General features: G+C 53.6%; 2 protein-coding genes across 8 annotated transcripts in view; one reads left to right on the forward strand and one right to left on the reverse strand.

The window, feature by feature from the left end:
- The window catches only part of DSCAML1 (DS cell adhesion molecule like 1), a 94,546-nt gene extending 89,562 nt beyond the window's left edge, over positions 1-4,984 (forward strand). For 2 of the 3 annotated variants that reach the window (XM_089537941.1, XM_089537943.1), the window contains 7 exons: positions 5-160; positions 631-661; positions 889-1,007; positions 1,345-1,497; positions 2,461-2,655; positions 2,873-3,184; positions 4,031-4,984. In XM_089537941.1, the coding sequence (XP_089394067.1) occupies positions 5-160; positions 631-661; positions 889-1,007; positions 1,345-1,497; positions 2,461-2,655; positions 2,873-3,184; positions 4,031-4,572 (1,508 nt within the window). In that variant the 3' untranslated portion in view covers positions 4,573-4,984. The remainder of the gene's footprint in view (positions 1-4; positions 161-630; positions 662-888; positions 1,008-1,344; positions 1,498-2,460; positions 2,656-2,872; positions 3,185-4,030) is intronic. The other variant, XM_089537942.1, reaches the window with a different exon arrangement.
- Positions 4,985-5,369: 385 nt separating this feature from the next.
- The window catches only part of CEP164 (centrosomal protein 164), a 55,840-nt gene continuing 35,497 nt past the window's right edge, over positions 5,370-25,712 (reverse strand). For 3 of the 5 annotated variants that reach the window (XR_016282311.1, XR_016282310.1, XR_016282309.1), the window contains 14 exons: positions 23,795-23,973; positions 23,392-23,521; positions 22,518-22,585; positions 22,102-22,288; positions 21,294-21,401; positions 20,578-20,692; positions 19,783-20,139; positions 10,671-10,737; positions 10,177-10,299; positions 8,570-9,033; positions 7,279-7,788; positions 6,956-7,060; positions 6,512-6,563; positions 5,370-6,067 (listed from right to left, as the gene is read on the reverse strand). Coding sequence is in view for 2 of the 5 variants with exons in the window: in XM_089537944.1 (XP_089394070.1) it covers positions 8,934-9,033; positions 10,177-10,299; positions 10,671-10,737; positions 19,783-20,139; positions 20,578-20,692; positions 21,294-21,401; positions 22,102-22,288; positions 22,518-22,585; positions 23,392-23,521; positions 23,795-23,973 (1,434 nt within the window). In the remaining 3 variants the exon portion in view is untranslated. Of the gene's footprint in view, positions 6,068-6,511; positions 6,564-6,955; positions 7,061-7,278; positions 7,789-7,875; positions 9,034-10,176; positions 10,300-10,670; positions 10,738-19,782; positions 20,140-20,577; positions 20,693-21,293; positions 21,402-22,101; positions 22,289-22,517; positions 22,586-23,391; positions 23,522-23,794; positions 23,974-25,712 lie in introns of those variants that run through there. The other 2 variants (XM_089537944.1, XM_089537945.1) reach the window with 2 other exon arrangements.

Consider the following 25,712-nt stretch of genomic DNA (forward strand, 5'->3'; position numbering starts at 1 on the left):
CCAGGCACCATACCCCCCATCAAGTCTGCCCAGGGGGAGGGGGATGACGTCAAGAAGCTCTTCACCATCGCCTGCCCGGTCATCCTGGCCACACTGGGCGTTGCTCTGCTCTTCGTCATCCGCAAGAAGCGGAAGGAGAAACGCCTGAAACGCCTGCGGGGTGAGTGTCCTGAGGGTGGGGAGGCTCTGACTCGGGGGCAGAATAGTTCCTTCCATGCACTGGCCAAGGACCTGTGCCTGCCAGACGCAGGAGCCTGGCCAGTGGAAGGGAGAGCAGGCCGGTGGCTCACTGAGGCTCCGGAGTGAGAATTCCCATAAGGAGGCTCAGCCCTTCCAGGAAGGGAAGGGGTGGCATGACAGGCCTGGGGGAAGGCAAGGGAGCCCTCACCTGTGTTCCCACCTGCCTTCCACAGAGGATTCCAGGAGGCGGGTTGGGTGCATGTCCCCCAGAGCAGAAGGTGTTCTCGACTCCACCCTTTTGGGATGCCATTTGGGGGGGGGGGGGCGGAGTGGTGGTCCCTGCCCAGCTGTGATGATGCTTCTTCCAGTTCAGGGTATGGAGGAGGTTTGCCTTGACCCCTCTGCCCATCTCTCAGCCCCTAACCTCCCCCCCTCTTTTTCCCCTTGCAGATGCCAAGAGTTTGGCTGAAATGCTCATCAGGTGGGTATCTCTCCCCTCCCTCCGAACAATCGCTCCTAGTCCTACATGGCTAGTTCTACATGGCTTTTGTGCTTGTGTGCGGCATACTGACACATTTCAGTCAGACCCCCTATGCTGCCCCCCTGGCATCCTTAGACAGAGCCATCTACCTGCCATGGCCTTGTGGGCACCCTGGGCTTCTGCCACATTCACAGCTGACCGCCTCCCTCCGTATGTCTGCTTTGCAGTAAGAATAACCGGAGTTTTGATACGCCGGTGAAAGGGCCCCCGCAGGGCCCCCGGCTGCACATCGACATCCCTCGTGTCCAGCTCCTCATTGAGGACAAAGAAGGCATCAAGCAGATTGGTGAGCGGCCGCCTGGGTGACGCAGGCCCCATAGGTGGCAGGGTGGGCACAGGGCAGAGGGGAAGGGCACCACGGAGGGGCCCTGAACAAAATGTACCACCCCTACCCTCCATGTGCCATGGGAGGACTTCTGGTGTGTGCCTCTGTGTGGGGCCTAGGCAGAGGAGTGTGCAGCCCCCTGGACAAGACTTCGAATGTGGGAGCTGAAAGGCCGGATGGCTCTCCTACTCTGGGATGATGGCACTCTCCTTTGGGCGGCTGAGGCTGGAGGATGCTCCGGAAGAGACTGGCCGTCCTGTTCTGATCCAAAGTCTGTTTGTCAACTGCTTTGCTGTAGGAGACGACAAGGCCACCATTCCCGTAACCGACACAGAATTCAACCAGGCGGTCAACCCACAGAGCTTCTGCACAGGCGTTTCCCTGCACCACCCAGCCCTCATCCAGAACACAGGCCCCCTTATTGACATGTCTGATATTCGTCCTGGGACCAGTAAGTGTCACAGGGCATCCTTGGTAGGCTCAGCAAATGGTGGCTGTGTCAGCAGCATGGAGCATGGTTATGAATATTCCAACCATTTGACCAAGATGGCACTGTCAAGAGGGAGTGGAAGGCTGTGCCTGCTGGCTGAATGGACACAGATCATCCACCAGTGGCCCCTTCCAGGAGGGCAAGCTCCATCACAAGATGATAGGAGTAGGGAGAGAAGGGTATTTGGCACCACTTTCTGGGTTGCACCTAACTTTATGTATGTGTAATCTACCCTGGGATGACTGTGGTCTCCCATCAGTAACTAGAATATAAAACTGAAACCAAAGTCCCCAACTGATTTTAAATTGAATCTCTGCATGTTATTTCAAAAGGTCATTAGGAACACCTTCCTCCTTGGAGAGGCAGATCTAGATCCTGGAAGCCAAAGGCCCTTTCCCTCGCAGTCGCCCGCCTTGCCCCTGTTCCCAGGGCAACTTGCAGGAAGGGCTCCTCCCTTGGGGATTTTGGTGGAGTCTCCTTCTTTGGAGGACTTTAAACAGAGGCTGGATGGCCATCTGTCAGGAGTGCTTTGATTGTGAGTTCCTGCATGGCAAAATGGGGTTGGACTGGATGGCCCTTGTGGTCTCTTCCAACTCTATGACTAGGTGCGCCCTGTGCAGGGCCTGAGGGTGAAACCAGCCCAGGAACAGACTGGGCACCAGTGAGCGGAGACGAGATGGGAAATGTTCCTGCAAATTAGTCAATCAAGAAGCACTCCCTCCATAAGCGGTCAGAAAGACACTCCCTTCTGTGCAGGGACTGCAACTCCATCTGTCACAGGAGGGACCTGGCTCACCTGGGCAGATGGATGCTGGCAGAATGGGGGGCACCTGCCCAAGCAAGCAGATGGACATCCCCGTGTGCCATGCGGCGGCTGGGCTGGGCCAATAGGGTCTTTCAAACTGACCCCAATCCCCCCGCCAGATCCTGTTTCCCGGAAAAGTGTGAAGTCTGCACACAGCACCAGGAACAGATACTCCAGTCAGTGGACGCTCACCAAGTGCCAGGCCTCCACTCCTGCGCGCACTCTCACCTCCGACTGGAGGACCGTTGGGTCCCAGCATGGCATCACTGTGACGGAGAGCGACAGCTACAGTGCCAGCTTGTCCCAGGATACAGGTGCGCCACATGAGGCACAGCGGGGGCACAATGGGGGTCTCCTCCTGACCTGAGCAGCCCCCACTCACCTCTCTGCCCCGTCAGAAGCTTCACCCTCCTGGGCTCCTTCTCTTCTGCTCCCTCTTGCCTTGACCAGGTGAATGAGGAGAAAGGGTGTGGCATGGTGTGGCATGACTCCCTCGGGTGCCACAAGATGGTTCTCCCTTTGTTTCCTCAGACAAAGGACGAAACAGCATGGTCTCCACCGAGAGCGCCTCCTCTACCTATGAGGAGCTGGCACGTGCCTACGAACATGCCAAACTTGAGGAACAGCTACAGCACGCCAAATTTGAGATCACTGAGTGCTTCATCTCCGACAGCTCCTCTGACCAGATGACCACAGGCACTAATGAGAATGCGGACAGCATGACCTCCATGAGCACCCCTTCTGAGCCCGGCATCTGCCGCTTCACTGCTTCACCCCCCAAGCCACAGGACAGTGACCGGGGCAAAGGGGTGGCAGTGCCCATCCCTCACCGCGCAAACAAGAGTGAGTGTTAGGCGAGGGTCCCGGCTGCCCCCTACCCACCCCCTCAAGGTCAAGGTCTGTGGCAGCTTCCTTTGCCCCCAGCCATGCCAGCGGAGCCATGCCTGACTCATTTGAAGGCAGCAGGAGCCGCCACTGCTGCCTCTTCCTCCGCCTTCTCAGCGTCAGTCCTCACCTGGCACAAAACTTTCTTGGATGTGGCACTTCCTGGGGAAGCTGCAGCTGGCAGAAGTGGGGCACACTGGGGCGGGATGGCACTTGCCTGCGCACCGGGGCTGGAACTGGGAGCAGGCGCCCTGGGCACCACTTGGACCCTTCGTCTTGTTGCCATGATGGCTCATTCTCTGAAGGGTGGCAGCTTTCCAGATGGAACCATCCTTTCTGGGCATATTTTGACCGACTGGGCTGCTTGAATAGCCATTCCTGGCCTCCTTTTAATTCAAGAAGAATCGTGTCCTTGCAGGATTCAAAATGGCAAGAGTCATGCCTGGCTTTCCTCAGGTGTGCACTAGTTCAGGGGTGGGCAACTCTGGCGGGTCCAGGGATCCCTTTTCTGCCTGGGACCACAATGGGTGCCATGCTGCCTGCAGAAAAAGCCAACCTTCAGCCCAGATGGAGGTGGTTAGAACTCTGGGTTTGATGTTAATTATGCATGGGGCGGGATGGGGGTGAGCCCTGCAATCTGCGAAGGGACGTATCTGTCATGGAGAATCCCCACTGAAGACCCCCTTCTTTGGCTGGATGGTCCCTCCCTTGGGGAGCCAGGGAGGGGTTATGGGGGCCAAAAGGCCTCGGTCCCATGGGAAGCCTGGCCATGCTCTTCACCCTTTTCCTCCTTTCCTTTCGCAGGTGAGTACTGCAACCTGCCCCTGTACATGAAATCTGAGACCTTCTTCCACAAGCCAGACCTCCATGAGCCTTGCCCGGTGGTGCCGCCCCGCGAGGCCTCCATCCGCAACCTGGCTCGCGTCTACCACACGCAGGCCGCTAGGCACCTGACGCTGGACTCCGGTGGTGCTGCTGGTGGTGGCAGTGGTGGCAGCAAAGTCTTGGCAGTGCCCCACATGAGTGCAGCCACAACCACCTTACCTCAGAGAACGCTCGCCATGCCAGGCCCAGCGGGCACTGCTGCTCCCTCTGCCCCCATCGCCCCCACGGCCACCGCTGCCCCTGTGGCCACCGCCCCCATTGCCACCTCTGCTGCCCCCGTCTCTGCCCCCGTGGCGGCCACTGCACCCACTCCTGCACCCGTGACTGAGTCCTCACGCTTGCCCCCCCAAACCAAGATGGGGGGCTCCAGAGACTCACTACTAGAGATGAGCACGTCTGGCCTTGGCCGGTCTCAGAAGCCGGGAGCCGGCGCCTACTCGAAGTCCTACACGCTGGTGTAGCGGTGCACACAAGACAGCAGACTGGCTCTTCTCCTTCATTATTTATATTGAAATAAAAGACGCACTTGTATAGAACGGACATTTTTGAATAAATGAAACTATTTTCTTCTCCTCCCAACATGAAGGGGGATGGATCCTCCAGGAGAGCAAAGGCCCTGGGAACCTCTCTCCGCAGTGGCTTCTTCGCACTCTCTCTGGTCCCCGGCGTCTCAGCAGAGGACCCCGAGTTGAGGGCTCCTTCCTCCCCTTCCCTGACCAAGCGACCCTTTTGAAGAGACTTCTTGGAGTCACTGCATGTTGTTTTACTGTTTGGAAAACCATGGGACTTGGTTCAATTTGCATCTGCCTCTGTGTTAATACCTTTTTCTATAAAAACAAAAAGCCAGCGCAGCGTGCAATAAAAGCTATGTTTCTATAATACGCGAGAGCTCTGTTTGGGGTGGACAAGGGCCACAAAGGCATGAAAGGGGCCCCACAGGCCAATGGGGCTTGGGGGGCTGCCACAAAGGCCCGCTTTCCCAGGTGATGGAACCAAGGGACGAGAGGGCACCTGAGGTCCTCAAAGGGACACTTTGCCCCAAGAGGTGCCCATAACCTTGCCAGGCCATTGTTAAGCATCCTGCATGCCCCTCGCAGCAGTTAAAGATGCTAGCTGTGTGAAAGCTCACCTAGTAAGCTACTGGTAGCTTGAAAGGGCATTTATGTATTACCTGGCCTTTTAACGTAAATTTCCCTTTATGAGATCTCCTGCATGTACAATCCTAATGGCTTGATGGAGATGGAAATGGACTTGGGGCAGCCGGCGTTTCCACTTCCGGCCCAACTACAGGGCAAGCCCTGCCTAATGGCAACAAAACTGCCCAAGGAACAGCAAACCCAGTGCCCTGGGCAAAGGGTAAGGTGGGGCAAGAAAGGCTGTGGGTGCCCAGGGCAATTTTCCCAACTAGTGCCATGGCTGCAGCCCCCGCTTACTTACTGGACACCTCTGTGCGCAAGCAAGCAAAGGACTGAGTTAAAACACCTGCTGTCAGGTCGTATTCCCACCTTCTGCTGCCTAACAGGAGAAGCATGGGTTGGCACTGAAATTCCAAACAGAGTGAAAGCACAGAGCCACGTCCCGCTCTCACTGTCCTCCTTGAAGCAGTTAAGGGCCCTGGCCTAGAATTTAGAAAGTTTCCAGAGGGCGGCAGAAGAAACTTTGACACCCGCCTAGATAGAAAGGTTGCCCTGGGAGCAGGAGACGGCAGCAGATTTTACCAAGTAATGTAGTAATGACACAATGAAGACACACGCAGCTTGGCCATGCTCACAAAATACTCGTCTCCCTTCCTTTCAAAGGAGCTGGGAGAGTTGTGGGGTTTATTTTAGACGGTGGTCTATCATTCCTGTTTGTGCTGCTGGCATTTCTGGTCCTGAACCTGGCTGGTCGTGGGGTCCGTCTCGAGGGGCTCCCTTGGTTCGTTGCTGCCAGCGCTGGGCAGCGGATTGGAGTTGCCTGAAGACACAGAGGGAATCCATTCACCAGAAGAGCCGGTGCCCAGGGCCCTGAAGTCCAGCGGACCCCACTGGCTCTCCTTCCCCCGTCCCTGCCACCCGGCTCCCTGGCCTTTGGGCCTCGGTGGAGGATGGGACACGGCCAGCGCGCACACACCTCCTCTCATCCGATTATTGTGCGGTGGGCAGGCACCAAGAATAGCAGCAGGAAAAGCCTCTTTGCTCAGGGCATGACTTTGAACGGCAACTGAGAGTTTTCCTACCACATCAAGTGTGTGTGTGTGTGTGTGGGCGGGTTTGGGAGGAAAGACCCACAGAGAAGTGGTGTGTGTGTGTCCCAAAAGCACCCCTCGCCCCCACTTCCACACGAAGCCCACCAGCAGCAGCCCCATTATTAACACCTCCCTTCTCAAGTGACTGAGCTTGGGCCGTGGCCCCTCCTCACCTCTTCGTCCCGGGGTCCCATAGATGCTGTTGTGTCGAGAACTCCCCGCTTTCTGGAAAGACCAAGCACCAGACTTAACCGGAGCCCCAAGGCTAAGCTGCTGAGACCATGGGTCAGCTGAGGGCTGGGCAGCAACAAGACACACTGCCACATTCTCAGCAATTTCATAATATTCATTAGAGGAAGCTGCTCAACTCATCCTTGTCAGTCCCAAACAACTGGAAGACACCAAGCTGCTTCCCCCCATACTCCCCTTGCCAAACACCAGCCCTTGGCTTCTGCGCCATCCCTCTTCTGGCTCCCATCTCTGGACTGAGCTGCTAGAAAGCCCACAAATAGCCCAGGACAAAGCCACCCTCCCTCCCAGCCCCACATTCCTGGGAGAGCAGCAACCAAGCCATGCCCCTCCAAATGGAGGCACCCATCGGAAACAATGAACCGTACCCCACTATCCCTGCGGCTGCTCTGGGTCACGTACTGGACCTGCCACGGCAGCGGCTGGTGGACCAGGTAGGGCAGTGGCTCCTCTTGGATTAGGCTGTTGCCAAGCTGGGGAGAAAGCAGGACAGGGCTGGTCAGAAAGCAAAGGATCTGGACCCTCATGGCACCCCCAGCCCCACATCCATCAGACCCACCACCAGGCGGCCATCCCATCCGGCTGCACTCCTGAAAGAGGGAAATGGCACCCAGGGAATGTGCTTCCTTTCAGCTACGGCGCAAAACTGCTGCTAGGCTTACTATAAAAAGGGTGTGGGGGACATACTAACCTGCCGAAATGCTTTCACCATGAAGAAGAGAGCGGTCATCAGCGTTGCCAACATGGTAGCAGAAGCTGAAGCCCCTCTGGGAGGCCTGAAGGTGGGCGCGTGATGAGCTCCTCTCCTTGTGCTGTGGCTGGACAAACGGTGGCCAATGGCCTAATGAGCTTTGACAGGCCAGCCCTGCTGCCAAACCAGCTGTCCTTGGGAGCCACTAAGCCCCAGCTCTTGCACCCAGGCACAGTCCCATCATCCTGCGGCTACAAGACTGGCGGAGGCATTGCAGAGAGCAAAAGGAGAGGTTTCCCTGGGATTATGGCCAAACAGATAGCCAGCTGCACCACACTGGCAGTGAGCGAAAGGCTGCCAAAACAGCTGCTGCAAGAATGCCAGCTCCCGTGCTGTCAGACCGTTGGCAACACGACGGCAGGCCAGCAGCAGCCCTGATCCAAACCCACCCACCCCATTGCTGGTGCCCCATGGATGCAGGGGAGAACCAAGGCCTCCTGAAATGACAGCCTGAGGAGGAAGAGAAGAGGGGAATGCAGTCACACCCCATTCCCACAAACCCCAGGCAGGAGGAAAGCATCAACATCACCAGAGAAGTACAAAAGCGCAACTTTATTTGGTATGCAAAATGCAACGAGTAGCTGCAGATGGGTGCTGGCTTAGTCCCAGCCCAGCCATTTCCTCTCCTCCAGTTGCTGTCCTAGGAGACCAGGCCGCACAGGAGGACGATGGACAGCCCTGGCTTCATGGGGAACTCTCTGCCCAAAAAGTAGGCAGGGGCTGCAGTGGCAGCAGCATCTGAAACTACCAGGACCTGATGGCCCTCTGCCCTCCCAGCAGTCAAGAAGCCCCAAGGTGAAGGGAAAAGGAAGACTGCCTGGGCAGAATGGCAGCAGGATGAGTCAAAGGAAGACACCCTCCTGGGCACATCTGCTCCTCCACTACTGCTCTTTCCTCACTCCTCCAGACCGCTTGCACCAGTTCAAGTGCCACTAGGCACACCAGGAAGTGCCATCCATGCCCCTTCCCCTCCCGCCACCCCCAGCCTCAGCCCAACCAGCTCTCTCACTGGGACCATGAGGGGACCCTAGCTCAGAGCTAACCTCCCAGGACCCAAATGAGATGAGGTTCTGGCCAACTATGGCCCCTCCGGCAGTGCCTGGGCCTAGCCCTGGCCTGAAGGCCATGACCACTGCCATGACCAAGCACTTGTCTCCTAAGTCTGAAAGGGAACTGGAGGAATGGAGGGGCTTGGAGAATGCAGGCTCTGGAAGTCTGCTGAGAAACCTACCCAAAAAGGAAGCCAACAGTGATGCTGCAGCCGGCAGGGTGTGGGGTGAGGGGGCTGCGGCTCATGGCTCGCACCAGCTGCCGGATCCACAGCCTCCACCCACCAAGTGGGTCAGCCCTTGCCTCCGTCTACCGAGGAGTGACCTCACCTCCAGGATGCTGGAGAAATAACACAGGAGCTACTTGTGAAGTGCAGCTGTGGTTTTTCCCCATGGCATGAGCCATCTCCTCTTCCAGAATGGCAGGGGCCAAGGAAGCATTCACGGAGGCTGCCTCAGAAGGGACTAACACTGTGTATTTTCAGCAAGCTGGGGAACAAGCAGTCTTTGGGCTTGGCCGCTTCCCGGCTCAGCTTCCCCCACTGCCTAGAAATGGTAGACTTTGATTTGGTTGTTCTCATCCAGGCTGAGCTGCACCACGGCAGGGGCCCTGAGCGAAGGGTTCGGTCCACTTGGCAAGAGGGAGCTGGCAGGCTGGGTGAAGGAAAAGCCCAAGTACATGGCAGGAAACCCAGGAAAAAGCAGTGCCCCACCAAGATGCCTCTTCAGGGGCCCTGAGCGGGCATCCCAAAGGGAGTGCCACCCTGGCACCTGAGCCCTCCTTGGACCTCCTAAACCCCAGAGATAGACAGGCTGGCCCTCCGCTGGCAACATACGCAAGCAAGCGCAGGCTGCCCAACACATGCAGAGTGGTTTCTCAACATACACAACAGACACTTCCAGCGGGTGGCAGCAGAATCAGAGTGGCTGAGGCTGAACCACTGCACCCACGGATGCAGAAAAGGGCACATTCATGCGGCCATTGCACACTGCACAACGAGGCCTCCTCCTGGCTGTGCAGCTGCACAATGTTGCTGGGAGTTGTGCAGTGACTGAATGGCTAAGCTCTGTTAGTATTCGCGCTCTGCCACAGCAATGCAGGAACACAAGGCCTAGCAAAGCATTTGGGGCTGGACGGCCAGGTGGATTTTTGTGCCATTTGATTCCCAAGGAACAACTTCAGCAGGGCCCCTTCTTACGGGTGTGGAAAGAACCTCTCAGGAAGCTCCTGTTCATCCAGTGTGTTTGTGAGTGTGTGTCTGTGGCAGCAGCCAAGAAATAGGCATCTTGAGCAGCAGTGTGTGTGTGTGTGTGCTGTGCATCATGCACACCTATGCTCACAGTGGCTGATTTAGCAGGGAAGGTGGGTATGGTGGTGCTGAATGGTACTGATATCAACTCCCCATATAATGCCACAAGCAGAGTCAAGCTCCCCTGATCTCCCTCCCTTTCCAGACTGTACAGGGAGGGGCTCTTGGGGTTCCTGCCCCCACTTTGTCCCTCATAGGAGACCGCCTATATTTTGGGGCATCTGTGATGTTCTGGAAACTCCTGCCCCCAATCTCTGATTCAGACACCCCAGGTGTCCATGGCTGGCCTTCAGAAGGCCCATGAACCAGGGAAAAAAGGATTCCCCCCCCCCGCCCCCCCATTCCTTTCCTGTTTCTTAAAAACTGCTGCCTTTATCTGGAGGGGGGAGCCACAGCTTCTACCTGGCTCTCGGGGGGGGGGGGGGGGGTCTGTGAAGAACCACCGCCCCAGAGACTACCAGCCTCAAGCTGAAGGATACGCTCTGGAGTCCTGCTTAACACTTTCCAGCCACTTCCTGTTGGCATCGATCATGCCCTGGATACTCAGCTTCTCTGCTTCAGAGCCTTGGAAATTAGGGTGCGGGAAGAAGCGCCGGTGATCACTGTGGCAAAGCAAGAATGGGAGGGGAGTCAATGAAGAGAGCCACCACAAAGTCCCCGCTGGAGGAAGCTCTACGGTCCCTGTAAGGATGAGCAAGAGCAGCAGCCAGGCTGCACAGGCAACCCAAGGGCCCCGACCGACAAGCCCCCTCCAGGCTCTTCCAGGAGGCAGCAGCCCTTGGGAGATTGGGTGCCCCCAGGGGACCCTCCCAGCCCCAGCCCTTGCCAGGCTCCCTGGAGGGCAGGTGGGGGCAACAAAGCGGGTTCAGAAGGACCCTCCTCCAGGGAAGAGCCTCTGAGACAGGTAAGGGAGCAAGACGAAACCACTGCCCTCCAGCCCGCCCACCCCACGGATGGTGGGGAGAAGCCTTACTCGGGGGCCACAAACGTCAGCCGGCTGCTCATGGGGCCAGGACCTCTGCAGGGCAACGGGAAGCCACCTGGGGAGAGGAAAGAGAGTCCATTCTGAAGTCCTCTTGGGCTGACCCAACACACCTGTTCATGTTTGTGTGCGCATGTACGGATGCATGTGCGCAAGAGCAAACTCTTCTAAAAGAATGCCTCTAGGGAGGGGACCAATTCCCAAACGCAGGAAGCAAATACTGGGAAGAATGTGACACACAAATCAGAACTATCAAGAACTATATTTCAAGCTTGGAGCTACAGAATCGATTCCAAGCTCTCCAAATCGATTATACAGCACAGGGACAAAAGCCTCAGTCCTCAGAAGGCATGGAGGTGGCCCTGTAGGGCTCTATGGATGGAAGGGCTCCTGGAATTCCCAGAAGAAGGAGCAGGGATGTTTGGTGGCAAGTATTGAGAGGGAAAGAAGCAGTGGCCAGAGAAGGTCTTTGCCTCCTAATCTCCTTGGTCTACATCTTTGGATAAGCAGAAAAGAAGCTTGCTCCATCTTCAATAGCAGTGCTATTCGGAAACTTCTGGAATCACTGGGCAAAGTACACTTTGCAACGTTTAGTAACTTTTTGGCGGTAGCTCCGCCCACCCGTTATAAGACCCCTGCGTTCCCGCTCTTTCCCCAGTTCCACAATTTTTCCGCCAAGTAGGCGATATGGAAAGAGCCAAAAAGAGCAGGACACTGAGGGGAGGCCGGGTGGGATTTGTATGTATTCGCAGATGACCACTCGAAGAAATACCGTTACATGTAAGCAACCTGTCCTTCTTCTTCGTGGTCTCTGCAAATCATACAAATGGGTTTAGACTGACAAGCTTAGCTAAGCGGCGGAGGGAGTGTCCTGAGACCAAAGCTAGGTTCAAACAAGGAGTATTTATTATACACAATAAAAACCTTGAACCCAAGAGATACGTGTCAGTCCTTTGTTCCAAACAAAAGCCAACGCGGCCAATGGAGATTCAAATAATCATGTAGACCTGAGGCATGAGTACCATGCTCTACAAACCCACTAAACCATCGGGTTGCACACAGTAGTTGATCAGGCAATTACATAGGCATGTAAACAATGCAGAGCATTTGCATAAATTTGGAAACAAATTCAGAACATCATAAAACAGTGCAATTAATGCAATCCAGAAACCAACACTGCCCTCCCAAAGGCTGCATCCCGTTTAGCCCTGGTGTCCAGCCTGTAATGTTTTATGAAAGTTAGAGGCTGGGACCAAACAGCAGCTTTACAAACATCCTCCAAAGGAATACCCGACAGGAATGCGGAGGATGCCGCTACGGCCCTAGTTGTATGGGACCGAACCCTGGTTGGGAGAGGCCTGCCCAATAGTTCATAGCAGAGATGGATGGTACCAGCCAACCATTTCAAAAACCTCTGCGCAGAGACAGGCAATCCCCTTTTCGGTTCCAAATAGCATTGGAACAGTCTCTCGGAACGGCTGGAACCCACAGTTCTGTCCAGGTAGAAGGCTAATGCCCTCCTTACATCGAGAGTATGTAAGATGCGCTCAAAGTCCGAAGTCGGGTTCGCAGCTAAAGTCGGCAAGACAATGTCCTGGCACATATGGACGGCGGACACCACCTTAGGCAAAAAGGTAATGTCAGTCCAGAGGACCACCTTGTCCCTATGGAACCGAAGGAAAGGTGGGTCTCTCCGCAAGGCACAAAGTTCGCCCGTGCGGCGAGCCGATGCAATGGCCACAAGGAAAGCAGTTTTCCAAGTCAGTAGTCTCAGGTCCGTTGTGGCCATTGGCTCAAAGGGCTTGGATTGCAACGCAAACAAAACATCATCCAAGCTCCAGGCCGGCGCTGGTACCGACACCGGAGGGTGAAGGTTAACACAACCCTTTTAAAAACTCTTAACAAATGGATCTCTAAAGAAGGAGCATTTGCCCTCAAACTGAAAGTGCGAACAAATGGCTGACAGGTAACACTTAATAGACGTGAGGCATAACCCCTCGTCTACTAGAAACATGAGAAAGTCCAACACCACTGGTGTTGACACCTGAGCCGGGGAAAGATTTCTTTGTGTAAGAAATTGAGAAAACCTTTTCCATTTAGAGGCAAAGGACCTCCGAGTAGAAGGTTTCTGGGCAGCTGAAATCACCATCCTCACAGCCTCCGGTAGCGAGGCTAGGGATGGAGCCTCCATGCCACCAGCGGCAGATTCTCAATGTCTGGGTGCAGGATCCAGCCACCCTGGATCGACAGTAGGTCCGGACGGAAGTCGAGGCGGAGGAAGCTCCTCCTGGAGAGGTGAGGAAGAAACGGAAACCAAGGCTGTCTCAGCCACCAAGGTGTGACGAGTATCACATCCGACCGGTCCGTCGTCATCTTGGACACGAACCTGATGATCAAGGGGAAGGGGGGAAAGGCGTAGAGCATCTCCCCCGACCAGACGAAAGCGAATGCTTCTCCGAGGGAACCCTCTAGGCGCATCCTGGAGCAGAACTGGGGACAATGGTTATTGGCATCGGTCGCAAAGAGGTCGATCCGAGGGGTTCCCCACCGGTCGAAGAGGTTGCTGAACGTGTCCGGGTGGCGTCTCCATTCGTGGCATGCTGAGGAAGATCTGCTGAGACGGTCTGCCAACTCGTTGTCCTCCCTGGGTAGATGGATCGCATGAAGGATGACCTGTCTCGAGATGCACCACTCCCAGATCCGTAGGGTGATGCCGAGCAGGATCCTGGACTTGGTGCCCCCTTGCTTGTTGATGTAATACATCACCGTTGTGTTGTCCGTCCTCAAGAGGATCACCTTGCCCCAAACACTCGGTTCGAATTCTCTCAACGCCTTCTCGACTGCAAGCATCTCCAGGACATTGATGTGGAGGTCTTGTTCCTCTGGGGACCATCTTTCTTTTATACAAAGATCAAGAAGATGTGCGCCCCAGCCCTCCAGGAAAGCATCCGTTGTCAAAGTCATTTGTGGCTGCGGCTGTGTAAACAGCATGCCAACGCAAACGTTTCGGAAGTCTAGCCACCAACGCAGGGAAGAGGCCACCGGCCTCAGGACCGTAAGCCACTTGGTGGGAGAGTCCTCCATCGGGTCGAAGACTGAAGGGAACCACGACTGGAGGGGACAAAAACGGAGTCTCGACCACGGTGTTACAAACGTTGTCGAGGCCATGTAACCCAAGGCCACCTGAATGTCCCTGGCCCTCACTCTCCTGTGCACTAGGCAAAGTCTTGTGGCTGCCGCCAAAGTCTGGGATCGGTCCCAAGGGAGAAAGGCGGTGCATTCTTCGGAGTCGAGGATGGCCCCGATGAACTTCACCTGCCTGGTCGGGACGAGGTGGGATTTTTCCTTGTTGACGACCAGTCCAAGGGATGCGAAGAGCTTCAAGGCGAACGAGACTGCCTCTTGGAGCTCATCTTCGGAGTCGGCGCAAAAAGCCAGTCGTCTAGGTACGGGAACTCTGTAGCCTTTTTGATGGAGATAGGCCACGACCGGTGCCATGCACTTCGTGAAGACCCTCGGAGCTGTGGCCAGGCCGAAGGGAAGGATGTTGTAGTGGTAAGCGGTGGAGCCAACGGTGAAGGTGAGGAATCTCCTGTGGGAGTCTTGGATCCCTATGTGGAAGTAGGCATCCTTCAGGTCGACAGTCGCGAACCAGAGACCCTGGTGGAGCAGAGGAAGGATAGAAGCCAAAGTTACCATACGGAATCGACGGTATTCGAGGAAGTCGTTCAATTCCCTTAAGTCCAAAATGGGCCTGATACCCTCGTCTGATTTTTGAACCGTAAAGTACCTGGAAAAGAAGGCCTTAGAAAACTGATTGGGTGAAAGAGGGGAAATCGCCCCCTTTTGAAGTAAAGTGCGCACTTAGTCGAGAAGGGTGTCCGAGGGTGGCATGGACAGGAAAGTTCCGGTGGACGGGAGCTCTTCGAACTCAAGGGCATACCCCCTACGGACAATGTTCAGGACCCACGAGTCAGCTATAATAGAGGCCCAGGTGTTGGCGAAGGGCCTCAGCCTGTCCAAAAAAGTGGGAGGAGATGGGACGGAGTGCGCTAGAACACCTCAGGACCTCTTCTTCCCTTGATCGGGCTCTTGCCGGCGAGACTTTCGGTATCGAGATGGAAAGTTGCACCGGCCAGAGGAGGAGGATGACTGAGATGGGTACCTCTGTCTAAAGGTGCCTTGCTGTTGGGGTTGACAATCCTGTTGGAAGCCCTTTTGTGACTGACCTTGCAAATGCCATGGGCGCTGCTTCCTTCGGGGTGGAGAGCTGAAGGACAACGACATGCCATGCTTCTTTGCCGCCGCCTTCATTCTGAACTTTCGGTTCAGTCTCTCGTCAGTCTCGGCATGGAACATCCAGCGGCATGTCCTCAATGGTGGACTTGACATTCATATTCAGGTCAGATCCTCAAAGCCAGGCGTGCCGGCGGAGGGCCATTGAAGCAGCCATAGCCCTTCCAGCACAGTCCGCTACATTCCTGGAGGCGGTGATAATCCAACTGCCAATGGAATGGGCTTCGTCTCTGACCAGCCGCCACTGAACCTCATCTGGGATGTCCGGAATGATCGGCGAAATACACTCCATGAGGGTTTGGATGCAAGCCCCCATACAAGCATTATAGTTTATGGCCTTAACCGCAAGGGCTGCCGCAGAGTAGGCCTTCTTAGCGAGCCCGTCAATCTTCTTAGCCTCTCAATCCGTAGGTGAAGTTGCTTGTTTCAGGATAAAAGACTGCTGGGCCCTTTCCACAATGGCCGAATTCTGCTTGGGGTGGTCGGCCAACCAGGAGCAGCACGAGGGGGACTCAATCTTGCGCGACGAGCCCGTCAGAGAAGCAGGAGCATCCCAGGATCTCTTGACGATGGTCTCAAGAGACGGCAGCAGCAGGATAGAAGGCGGCGTCGGAACCCGTCTGTGGACTTGGCGCTCGACAGGGTCTCTAGCCTCCTCCTCGGGGTATTCCAATTCAATGTTAAGAGCCCTTGATGATGTGCTCGTTGAAAGAGCGCACATCATCAGTGGGAGAAGCAGGCTCAGGGTGGTGCATACGCTGGGGTGATCCCTGTGGTGACAACTCATCCTCCGAGGTCTCATCCGAGGAGTGTAAGACGATTTCAGGCTCAGAGTCGGAATCCGGCTGCACCACCTGTTCCAGCTGTCACATGGGGTTGGCCGGTTGAGGTACCGACGGCTCCAACGGTTCTTGGGGAGCCATGGTGGAAGGGGGGTGTTTCGAGACCAGGGCCAATGTTGAAGGCCTGTTCCTGTCAGGGGTCACTGGACAGAGGTTGAGTTTGGCCGCAAACTTCTTGAACGCCAGCTCCCTCGGTACTGACATGTAATAACAGTCCGTCTCAGAATAGTAGAACATGTCCTCCTCGGGAATATCGTCTCTCTCATCCTCAGATTGGATGAAGGAGAGAGTCGCAGGCTCCGTGTGGTCAGAAACGGCTTGTCGGTGTCGAGGAGGGTGCTCCTCAGTGTGAGAGGATCCTGGAGCCGGGGTCCCTTTAGAAGAACTCTTAGTCGGGGAGCGGTCTTTGCCAGGAGCATGGTCCTTCCTTGAGGAATGCTTAGCTTGGGCTGGGTCTTGGGCCGGCTTCGACTTTTTGGCGCTGTGCTCCTTCGGGGGCTCAGTGGAGTGCTTTCTGTTCTTAGAGGAGCGCGGAGTTGGTGTGTGTTCCTCCGGTGGGAAGAACGGATTCTCTGCCAGATCCGAGAGGGAAATTCCCCCAGCAGGCTGAGACTTGGAGGGTCTGGCTTTATCTGGAGAGTGCCCCGATTCCAAGGTCTTCACCTCCCTCGATCCTGAGGGGGTTGCGCCCGACGGCTTCGGAGTGTCCCGGGAAGACTTAGCGGTCGTCTTGGCGGTTGGGGCGACTTGTCGGTGTCGGTCTCAAGCCCTCTCGCAGACCTGGAGTCGGAGCCCTCGGGAGGCGCTTTCTTATTCGAAGCCGACTTGGGCTCGGTGCCCTCAGTCCCCGACCTTTTGTGGGAGCACTTCGAGGGCTTGTTGGTGGCACTGGATCAAAGAGAATCACTGGCCACTTCAGAGGTGGTGGCCGGCTCGCCCGGGTCCCGGAGTCCGGAGGTCGCAGGGGCCGAGGCGACACTGGAAGCGCTGGCCCGAGAAGAAGAAGCGGGGGGCGAGGCCGATGTCGCGGGGGCTGATGTCGGGCGGGGACCCCCCTCCTGGATCTTGCCCTGTGCAATGGCTGAAGTCAGCCGTGATTCACGGTTTTTTCTAGCCTGCGACGACAGCAACTTGCACAGGGAGCAGGCCTTCAGATCGTGATCTTTTCCCAGGCAGAGAAGGCACGAAGAATGAGGGTCCTGTAGTGGAATCTTGCCTCCGCAGGTGTCGCATCTCTTGAACGGAGCCGGAGACATTTCACCAAAATCAACGAGCCAAATGGGAGTTAGAGAAATCAAGGTCAACGAGCCGAGAGTCCAGTGTACGGGGGTCAGAAGAAAGCGAATGGTCAAAAAACGGTCCAAGGTCAAAAAGCAGTGATTCCAATGAGAGCTGATAACAGCAGCGAAGTTCCCTAAAGCAGCTAACGCGGCAGGAAAAAAGGAACTAGGGAAAGAGCGGGAACGCAGGGGGCTTATAACGGGTGGGCGGAGCTACCACCAAAAAGTTACTAAAAATTGCAAAGTGTACTTTGCCCAGTGATTCCAGAAGTTTCCGAATAGCACTGCGCAGGCGCAGTAAACCCATTTGTATGATTCGCAGAGACCACGAAGAAGAAATATAGTTATAGGATATGTCTAAGAGATGTGCTAAGGAACATATTAAGTAAAGAGGAAGGAAGTCACAGGGTTGAATGTAATTAGTGATGTAATGTAGATGTTGATGTGGTGATTGGGTTGTTTGGGCGCTATTTGGTTTGTTTTTTGTTGTTGTATATTTTTTGTTTTTGTATTTTCTTGTTTGTTTATTTGTACTGTTTGGTGTATTTTAGATGAAATTTAATAAAGAATTAATAAAAATAAATAAATATGACACCCGTCCCTCTTGAATTGTGGTTCTCAGAATTGGAGACAATATTCCAGGTCAGGTCTGACCAAAGTAGAACAGAGTGGTACTATTACTTCCCTTGACACTGCTGATGCAGCCTATGATCTCCTTGGCTTTCTTAGCTGTTGCATCACACTTCTGACTCATGTTCAGCTTGCTGCCTATTAGGACTCCTAGATCCCTTTCACATGTTCTGTGGTTCTCTATCTGTGCATTTCATTTTTACTGCCCAAGTATATTTCATTTTGTTAGTTTCAGGCCAGCTTTCTAATCTGTTAAAATGATTTTTTATTCAGATCCTGTCCTCTGGGGTACCCTTCATTTGGGTCCTCTGGGTTTTCATTAGCTAATATCTCAATGGGCAGAAGCAGAATGTAAATGGAGAGCTGGACAAAACTAACAAAATGAATTCCAACAGAGATAACTGTACAGTCTGGCCAGGAAAAAAATGAAATGTACAGATTAGAAAATGGCAAACACCTGGGCTTGAATGCAGCACAAATGAAAATGCAATTGAAATTGTCCAGCTCAAGGGAAACTGTATTCTATTTTGCTTCGGTCAGACCTCAGTTGGAAGCCTGTGTTCTCTTTTGTTCTGGGCACCACAGTCCACAAGTCAGGCAACATGTTTAGAGGAAGGTGGCCATGATGGTAAAATGTCTGGTAGTCACCAAGCTTCGTGAAGAATGTCTTAGGGAGCTAGGTATGTTTAGTCTGGAGAAGAGAAGAAATGACATGACAGCCATCCTTAAATATCTTAAGGGATGTTATGGGGAAGATGGAGTGAGCTTGTTTCCTGCTGCTCCAGAGACCAGCATATGATGTGCTGGATTCAAACTGCAAGAAATGCGATTCAACATAAATGTTAGAAATAACTTCTTGACAATAAGAGCTTCTATGATTCTATGACTGTGGAATAGACTGGTTTGGAGGGTGGCAGAATCTCCTCCTTTGGAGATCTTTGGACAGAGGTTGGATGGGCATCTCTCAGGAGTGCTTTAATTGTGTATTCCTGCATGGCTGGAACTGGACTACATAGCCCCTGCTGTTCCTTCCAGGTCTATCCTTCTATGATCAGCCTCCTCTTGTGTGCAAATATACAGCCAGGATGGGCTTCTGTATATTTGGAACATCTACTGTCTCTGGAACATCTACTGTATCTCTTACTGGAAAATGAGGAGGAAGAGAAGGAGGGCTTCTGAGATCTGCAGGTGGACGTCTACCAGAAGTAAAATGGCTTGAGGGACCCCTCAACAAAAGGTGTCCTTTGGCAATGCCAACAAATGGAGAAGGGGGTAAATGTGCCAGATGACATGACCCCAAACTTGGCTTTCTGGTAGCTGGGAGGAATCTCTGGATTACCTTTTGGCCATTTTGAAGCCAAAGACATAATGGCTGGACATAATGGGTGGCTTTCACTACAGGGTTAGCAGTGAATAGGGTCACAGAGCTGATAGCCCCACACAACAGAGGAATGTGAGGCTCTCCTTACAGCAGAATCATTAACCACAGAGTTGTAAGAGATCACAAGGGCCATCAAGCCCAGCACCCTGACATGCAGGAATACACAACCAAAGCATCCAGCCTCTGTTGAAGGAGACTCCACTACACTCCAAGGCACTTACTGTCAGCAAGTTCTTCCTAATGGTGGTGCTATAGTTTGAATCCATTGTTCCAGCTCCTATTATCTGGAGCTGCAGAGAACAAAATTATTCCATTCTCAGTATGACATCCCTTCAAATGTTTAACAGGGCTATCATATTACCTCTTAACCTTCTCTTCGCCAGCTTCCTAAGACATTCTTCACCATTTTGGCTGTAGACAGTTGGCTGCTGTGGTTCAAAGGCCCTCATCAGGATTCAGAAGGGTCTACCAGGATGAGGAGGATTGGGGCAGGGAGGGCCACTCAATGACCAGAGCTGGGACTTCCTGGGACCCTGACCTTCCAGTCGGATAGCTCTTAGGTAAACCAGATGCCTCCAGCCAGATGGACAGCTGCCTCTCAAAGAGTGAGCACTTGGCAGAGACCCAGGAATAAGGACCTAAAGAGACCTTGCTGTGCTGTTGTGGCTCCTCACCTGGGAAATACTTGTGCCACTTCTCTGTCAGCATGCTGTCCACTGACTGACCAGCCAGAGCAGAGGAGCTGGGCCCTGAACAGAGGCCCCAGGCCCACTGCGGCCCGGCAGGAGGCCCACCTGGAGCGGCATGCTGGATGTGGGCCACAGAGGGATAAGCAGGCAGCGGCAGGCCCTCTGTAGGCAGAGGGGACGCTGGGCCCTTGGTGGGCATGAAGAGCAGAGGCTGCTGGGCGCTGAAGGTGCTCAAGAGGCCAAGGACTCTGTCCAGTTCGCTGGTGATGCGCTGCAAGGAGTCGGTCAAGCACTGGATCTTGTCCAGGGGGGGCAAGTAGAGCTCCGGTTTCAAGTCAACCGCTGTGGAGGAGAGAAAAGAGGAGAAGGCTCTAGTGGCTGCAAAGTGCCCCTGCAAAGCCCCTACAAGGCTGAAACCAACAATCCATGGCTTCCAGGCTGCCCCTTGCTACTTTGGAGGAGACAGGGCAAGATCCAAGCAAACTGTACCTGGTGAGGGCTTTGTTCCTGCAGGTTTTATGAGGAGGAGGAAGAGACGGGGAGCAAAATGAAAGGGGGTACTTATGCTTGACAGCACCTCCCAGATGTACATCCCAAGAGAACCAAAACTGGGACAGCAGCAGAGCAAGTGAAAGCATAACCACCACACTCCAGTTTCAAATAAACCCAAAGGGATTTTTTAACCCATTTCCCTCTGAGGAGAGCCACAAGCCAGGCACACCTCAGCCGGTGGGAATCCACTGGGAAGAAGAGGCATGTGGCGCTGCTTGTGGGGCTTACTTTTGTGGGGAAAGCCCTCGGTGCTCATCCCACTGCTTGTGTCTTCAGAGTCATTCAGGGCAAAGGCCACCATCTTCTTGCACGCCACTCCCTTCAGTGTGTCTTCATCAGAGAGCTTGCAAGAGATAGAAGAGGCCAGTCCAGAAAGGGACAGACTGACAGGAAAGCAAGCACAGCAGCGGAAGCTAAAAGCACAGCTGGAACAGGGCCCAGCTCTAGACTCCTCCATGATGCCCAGCTGCAGCAGCTGGAGAAGCGCACCCAAGGCTTCACCTAACTGGCAGAACTAGTCACAGACTCCCCAAGGAGGTGGTCTCTGGAAGCTGCTTCCGGCAAACTCATCAGCACCAGAGTCCTGGAAGGAAGCCCAATGCTGTCTTCTTCTTTGGCTGCCCAGTTCATGGACAAAGTGAGCTTTCTCAGGAAAGCTGTGAGATGTAGAATCTCTGGCTTTGGGATAACCAGAGAAAAGACGGCAACCGTTGTCGCTTCCATGACAGGAGAAGTGAACCTACACATGCCAGTGTGTAAGCTCATGTACCCCCGGTCTCATGCTACCCCAAGGGAGTTGCCAGGAGTTGCAGCCTGGCCACCATCCCACCCAACCCCTCGCTGCCAGGCCCAGGTTCCCTTGCAGCAAGGCCTTTGAGCTGAAGGGCCACCCTGCCTTCCCTGCTCTGCACCCAGAAGAGCAGGAGCAGGACCGGGGGAGCTACCTCTTCTCGCAGGGAGGACTCCAGCTGGGCCAGCCTCTCCTCCTTCTTCCGCAGCAGCACCTGTCCCCTCCGCACTGCAGACTTCGCCTCATCCAGCTGCTTGGCTTCCTGGGGAGGGAAAGCAGCATGTGACTTTTCAGCATTGCTGAGTCTACAGCCCACAGGATGTCCAAAGGAGAGCGACTAAAATGGTGAAGTGTCTGGAAACCATGCCCAACGAGGAACGACTTAGGGAGCTGGGGATGTTCAGCCTGGAGAAGAGAAGGTTAAGAGGTGATATGATAGCCCTGTTTAAATATTTGAAGGGAATGGATGCAAGCTACAGCAAAAGAGATTCCACCTCAACATTAAGAAGAACTTCCTGACACTAAGGGCTGTCCAACAGTGGAATACACTCTTTCCTCGGAGTGTAGTGGAATCTCCCTCCTTGGAGGTCTTTAAACAGAGGCTGGATGGCCATCTGTCGGGGATGCTTTGATTTGGATTTCCTGCATGTCAGGGTGTTGGACTGGATGGCCCCTGTGGTCGCTTCCAACTCTATTATTCTATTATTCTTATCATTATGTGCTGGGGAAAGCCAGGTGGCATTGCCTCTCCAGGGATCCCCACCTTCCAAGAGTATAAATCTAGCCCTTCCAAATAATATATCTCTGACCCAGGTTCCAAACTGGTGAGCAATCTGTACCCCTCTCCCCTCTCCAAATGGATATTTTTTCTGGGCTAGTGGCCACAGATCAGCTGCCCGGGTGGCAGCTCTTGCAGCATGCCTGTGTTCCCAGGGCTCTGCCTCCGCCTGCCCATCGCTCACCTGTTCCAGGTTCCTGCGTACCCCCTCCAGCGCCTGAGAATGTCCTGCATCATGTAAATCATGGCTCCAGTGCTGTTTGGCTGCTTTCAAGACCGCTTGCCTCTTCCGCACAGAGTGAGTCTGGTGCACCAAGAACTCCTTGGTGGTCTTGAGGGAAGATCCCTCTGCGGAAATGTAGTGCCGGACCCTTTAGGAAGAAATCTGGGTGAGATTCTAAGTCCCAGAAATTAATGAGGCTCCTCCCAAGCATGCAGCACAGAAATGCCCTCTTGGGGCATCACAAGTGGCACCACATTGCTCTTGTTGGCACCAGAAGAAAACCCCAAGTCAGCAGCCAGCTAGCCACACACCACCGGCTTGTTCTAAGCCTGTGGCCACATGACACACAAGGAGTATCCAAACTTCTCATTACTTACTGATCCAGGAGGAGGCGGCTCTCTTCACTATTCTTTGGAACTTCAGATGTCATCTCTCTGGAGGAAGGCTTCAGGGTTTAATAATTGTTAAAATCTGTTAATTACAACGCAGTTGAGGACTGAATCCCAACCCCAGAGTAGTGTTGGCACTTGAGCACTACCTAGAGATGGCTGAAGTTGGAGGTACCTGGCTGACCCCCTCTCTCTCCACAGCTATGGCTTCCCCTAAGAAGTAGAAGCTCTCCCTCCTATCAGCGGGAAAGCCTCAACCTGGGGCTTTCTGCTGGCAAAGCGGTCAGTCAGTCAGTCGGCTGTGGGCCTGTTGTTTGCAGTGATGGGAAAGAGGGCCCAATCCGTTGAACTACTAACTGCCTGAGAGCATGGCCTGTCTCCAGCAGATCCCAAGTTCTTCCCTTTATGAGCACCACAACTGCAAGCCAGGCCTGGGCTCCAGGCCTGGCTCAGGGAGTCACATCTACTGTTTACAAGGAGAGCTTCCTTTTTTTGACATGGCTCAACATGTTTACCCAGGATTTTCCTCTTTTTGATTGTTTTTCTGAAATTTCCTTCATGTTCATGGTACTGAAATGCACTGAAATTGTGAATAAGACAAGACATTGCACTCTCCCTCATTCTCCTCCTTTTCTTAGTTCCCAAGACAGGCTTTTTTTGCAAATGAGTTCATGAGTATTAAATGCTTTGACTTTTTTTTTCATAAGCCAGATGTCACACCATAATCTTGCTCTCTGAGGAGGGGGATGTCATGTTCCAGACTGAGCCCTGGAGTGGGAAAGCCATGCACTGCAGGGCATAAAGGCCACACACACAAACCAGGACCTTCCCTCCCTCCGTCCTCCAGCAAAATCCTGCTGACCGCTGAGTTGCTCTCCTGCAGGTCCTCCACTCGAAGCGGCTCCTCTTTTTTCCTTGGGGACAGTTCATGGCTTTCCCCCTCGCAGAGGTTTAGCAGCTCCTGCTTACGCTTGATGGCTTCCTCAAGTTCACTAAAAATGACAAAGAGGGGGGGGGGAGCCAATATGGAGAAAAAAAATCCTGAACAGCTGGAATGAAGGCTGAGGACCATCCAGTCCAGTCCAGTTCAGGGGGAGGAGCAGCCAAGAACCAACCACAAATGTGCCAGTTCTAAAACTACAGACTCCTCTAAGTGGTAAGGAGGCCCCAGGTCTGACTCACGAATCACCAGTTCAACTCGTGGCCATGGCTGAAATGCACCTCTCCTGGCAGGAGGGTCCCACCTGCTGACAGTACACACGCACCTTGCCTGTCCCTGCAACTTCTGCCTCTGCAATTGTAGCTGCTCCACTTGGGCGCCCAGCTCCGCTTTCTGGTCCTGGAGCTCTGCCAGGATCCGGCGCAGCTGCCGCGTAGTCTCCACAAGGCTTTCCTGTTCCTTTCGAGACTCCTCAAGGCTGAGATGAGCTGCCAAAGCCGCTTCCTGGGAGAGACAATTAAATGGGAATGCTATTTTGCTGCCCAGGTGCATGAAGGTAGCACTTACGTACCGGGAAAAACAGGGCACAGGCTCCAAACCCACATCTCTGCTAAGCAGCCCCCCTCCTTCGTTCCACCTAGGCCTGGCAGGAGAGATATGGCTGCCCTGCCCTCCATGACTGCTGCCTCTCCCTCAGGCTCAACCAGCAGGAGAAAGGATATCACTCAGGATACATAGAATCATAGAATCATAGAGTTGGAAGAGACTATATGGGCCATCCAGTCCAACCCCCTGCCATGCAGGAACTCTCAATCAAAGCATCCCCGAACGTTGTCCATCCAGCCTCTAAAGACCTCTAAGGAAGGAGACTCCACCAAAATCTCCGAGGAAGGAGTGTGTTCCTCTGTTCAACAGCCCTTACTGTCAGGAAGTTCCTCCTAATGTTGAGGTGGGATCTCTTTTCTTGGAGCTTGCATCCATTGCTCCGTGTTCTTGTCTGTGGAGCAGCAGAAAACAAGCTTGCTCCCTCCTCAAGATGACATCCCTTCAAGTATTTAAACAGGGCTATCATATCATCCCTTAACCTTCTCTTCTCCAGGCTAAACATCCCCAGCTCAAAGTCTCTCCTCATAGGGCATGGTTTCCAGCCCCTTTACCACTTTAGTCGCCCTCTTTTGGACACACTCCAGTTTTTCAACATCCTTTTTAAATTATGGTGCCCGTATATAGCATACATATGGACAGGTTGCATACCTGTAATGGTATTTCTTCGAGTGGTCATCTGCAAATACATACAAATGGGTTGTACTGCGCCTGCGCAGTAGAGCTCAGAAACTTCTGGAATCACTGGACAAAGTTTCCTTTGCAACTTTTAGCAACTTTTGGGCGGCAGCTGCTCCGCCCATCCCTTATACATCCCCTGTGTTCCCACTCTTTCCCCAGTTCCGCAACTGACGCCATGTAAGCGACATGAGAATGAGCCAATGTAGAGAGCAGGACACTGAGGCAAGGACGGGCGGGATTTGTATGTATTCGCAGATGACCACTTGAAGAAATACTGTTACAGGTAAGCAACCTGTCCTTCTTCTTTGTGGTCTCTACGAATCATACAAATGGGTTAGACTGGCAAGCTTAGGTCAGTGGCAGAGGGAGTGTCAGGACACCAAAGTAAGATTCAAATAAAGCTGTGTTTATTATACAATAAAGTCACTGAACCCAAGAACTGTGTCAATTGTATTTTGTACTACAACAAATAGTACTTTATTATTATTATTACTTCAACCTGTTCAAGTAAAAGACACACCAAGAACACAGTAGGTCATCCAAGACCTATATGTAAACCATATGAAGCTGTAAACCATGCCAATTCTTGCAAAGGGCATTCACCTCAAGAACATGTAAACAAGCAACAAATGGAAATGCAGTACGAATGGAAAGTAGTGCAATTAATGTAAACCCGAAACCAACACTGCCCTCCCAAAGGCTACGTCCCTTTTGGCCCTGGTATCCAGCTTCTAATGCTTGATGAAAGTCAAGGGACCAAACAGCAGCCTTGCAGACATCCTCCAAAGGCACCCCAGTCAGAAAGGCACTATCACCCTAGTTGCATGAGCTCGAACCCTGGTAGGGAGAGGTATATCCGACAGTTCATAGCAGAGGTGGATGGTACCATCCACCCATTTGGAGAACCTCTGAGCAGTCACAGGTAGTCCCATTTTCGGTTCTGAGTAACACTGGAAAAG

The sequence above is a fragment of the Sceloporus occidentalis genome, unplaced genomic scaffold, assembly GCF_023333645.1.
Source record: "Sceloporus occidentalis isolate IW3139 unplaced genomic scaffold, rSceOcc1.0.p SCAF_9, whole genome shotgun sequence".
Classification (NCBI taxonomy): Eukaryota; Metazoa; Chordata; class Lepidosauria; order Squamata; family Phrynosomatidae; genus Sceloporus; species Sceloporus occidentalis.